The sequence below is a fragment of the Solanum pennellii genome, chromosome 4 (assembly GCF_001406875.1).
Source record: "Solanum pennellii chromosome 4, SPENNV200".
In the NCBI taxonomy this organism is placed as follows: domain Eukaryota; kingdom Viridiplantae; phylum Streptophyta; class Magnoliopsida; order Solanales; family Solanaceae; genus Solanum; species Solanum pennellii.
Window position 1 is genome coordinate 68,471,701 of NC_028640.1, and position 2,119 is coordinate 68,473,819.

Consider the following 2,119-nt stretch of genomic DNA (forward strand, 5'->3'; position numbering starts at 1 on the left):
CCCCCCCCCCCCAAAAGATAAGAATGCAAGTTGTCATATATTTGTCTTTTTTACATGTTAAAAAGCTGCTCCTCCTAACATAAAACCTTGGAGTTTTAACTGGACGTTGGGCATGATAGAACCTACCATGTGAAAAATTGCTTGATCAAAACAATAAAAAAATTATGTGAAAAATTGTAGAACCAAAAGAACTGGTGCAAGAGATAGGCTTGTTTTTTATTCTATTGCATGGAACTGTCATTGTGTTTACAATATTTCAGATATGTTTGACTGTCTTTTGAGAAGTAGCTACTTATATCGTTGTCTGTCCCTAATTTGCAGCAACATAACACACAGCTTCTTGTTGGTATGGTGAGGCAGCAGTTCAAAAAGCATATGCATGAGACTGATCCAGATAAAATTCAGAAATTAAAGGATGAGTAAGTTCATTCCATCTTGTTGTTTTTGCTTTTATTGTTTTCAATAAAATGGATGTCCTTCCAAACTGGTGGAATTTTCAAACGATCAGATAACTTGGAGCCAGTTCACATCATGAACCACCTTCTCATTGGATGCATTCCATTGTTTTCATATGGTATTTCAGTGCCGCGAGGGGGCTTATAAATCACATGCTGCATGAATCTGAGAAGATGACTGGCCGAAAATTCAGCCAGGGTTCTTGAAATCGCCTGCTAGCGAAATATCAATGCAGAGACAATAAAGACACTCTAAATTTTGCCTATTAATGCTCAACTTTTTCTAATCTACCTTTTTTGGACAGTAGTTTTTAGACTACCTTCTCCACATCTTTGTTAGTTGAAAAACTGTAGTGTCTCAATTGATAGTCTTTAAATGATGAGTGTGAAGTGGGCCTTTTTGGAATAAGCAATTCATTATCAACGTGTTTGGAATTTCAATGTCTATGCTTTGAAGGTGTTTTACCAATGTTTTTCTGCTTATAATTTGGTTCCACGTCAATAAAAGATTTATGTCAAATAAGTGAAATTTCACACGGATAAAATGTCGATTGTTGCATTAAGCATTTGTCAGATAATGAAGAGTGCAGGTACAAAATTATCCCTCAACATTTATTTAATAGCTAATTTTAGCCTCTGTTATACCATACGGTCACTCAACAGATTCTCTCTTCTTTTTTTTTAACCCAAACACGATCCGTTATACTAAATAAAATCATACCAAACTCGTCGTTATCATGTTCAGTTGAAACCGTGATAGAAGCAAGGTACCAAGATGTTTTACTGTTCTTGTGCCAAAAATCAAATAACATGTATTAGGACTAACTAATTTATATGATTGTTCCACTCACCAGTCAAGAAAGGGTTGTTAAGATTACCAATTCTGGATATCAATGTGGATGCACAAAACATTGTTCAGATGGTTGTTATGTGTTATTTCATAATGTATTGTACTGTGTTGTTTTAATGAATATAATGTTTGGATAAATTGTATCGTTCTCTATCGTTACATAATGTAAAACATTCATAATATGAATGATAAACCTAGAGTTCGGAACCTAAAGGGAAAAAAAAGTTGACAAAAATTCCAAAAAGGGTATATCAAAAAAAATTTCTAACCAAAACGGTAAAATCGCTCGATTTATTTTGACGGCGTTAAGCAAAATCGCCGCTCAAGCAGCGGTATTGCACAATTTTATTTTTATTTTGATATCGCTGTCTTGGCAACGATTTTTGTTATTGTTTTTTTTAAGTTTTTTTTTTTAACAAATCGCTGCCAAAAGGCAGCGGTTTTAGTGAAATTTTAATTTTTTATTTGTGTATTCTAAATCGCTGCATTTGCAGCGATTTTGGTGAAATTTGTTTTTTTTTTAATTATTAATTGTAAATAGCTGCATAATTTTAGTTAATTTTTTTAGTAAATTGTGTTGTAAATCGCTGCAAAGCCAGCAATTTACAACACAATTTAAAAAAAAAAAGCTAAAATAGCTGCCTTTGCAGCAATTTACTAAATTTTTTAAACTAAAATCATGCAGTGATTTACAATTCATAATTAAAAAAAAAACAAATTTCACTAAAATCGTTATAAATGCAATGATTTAAAATACAAAATTAAAAAATTAAATTTCACTAAAATCGTTGCCTTGGCAGCGATTTGTTAAAAA

At 32.1% G+C, this 2,119-nt stretch overlaps 1 protein-coding gene across 2 annotated transcripts in view; it reads left to right on the forward strand.

Moving 5' to 3' along the window:
* LOC107016076 overlaps positions 1 to 902 on the forward strand; it is a 5,625-nt gene extending 4,723 nt beyond the window's left edge. For both annotated transcript variants that reach the window (XM_015216554.2, XM_027916132.1), the window contains exons 4-5: positions 322 to 419; positions 584 to 902. In XM_015216554.2, coding sequence (XP_015072040.1) covers positions 322 to 419; positions 584 to 662 — 177 coding nt within the window. In that variant the 3' untranslated portion in view covers positions 663 to 902. The remainder of the gene's footprint in view (positions 1 to 321; positions 420 to 583) is intronic.
* The last annotated feature ends 1,217 nt before the right edge of the window (positions 903 to 2,119 follow it).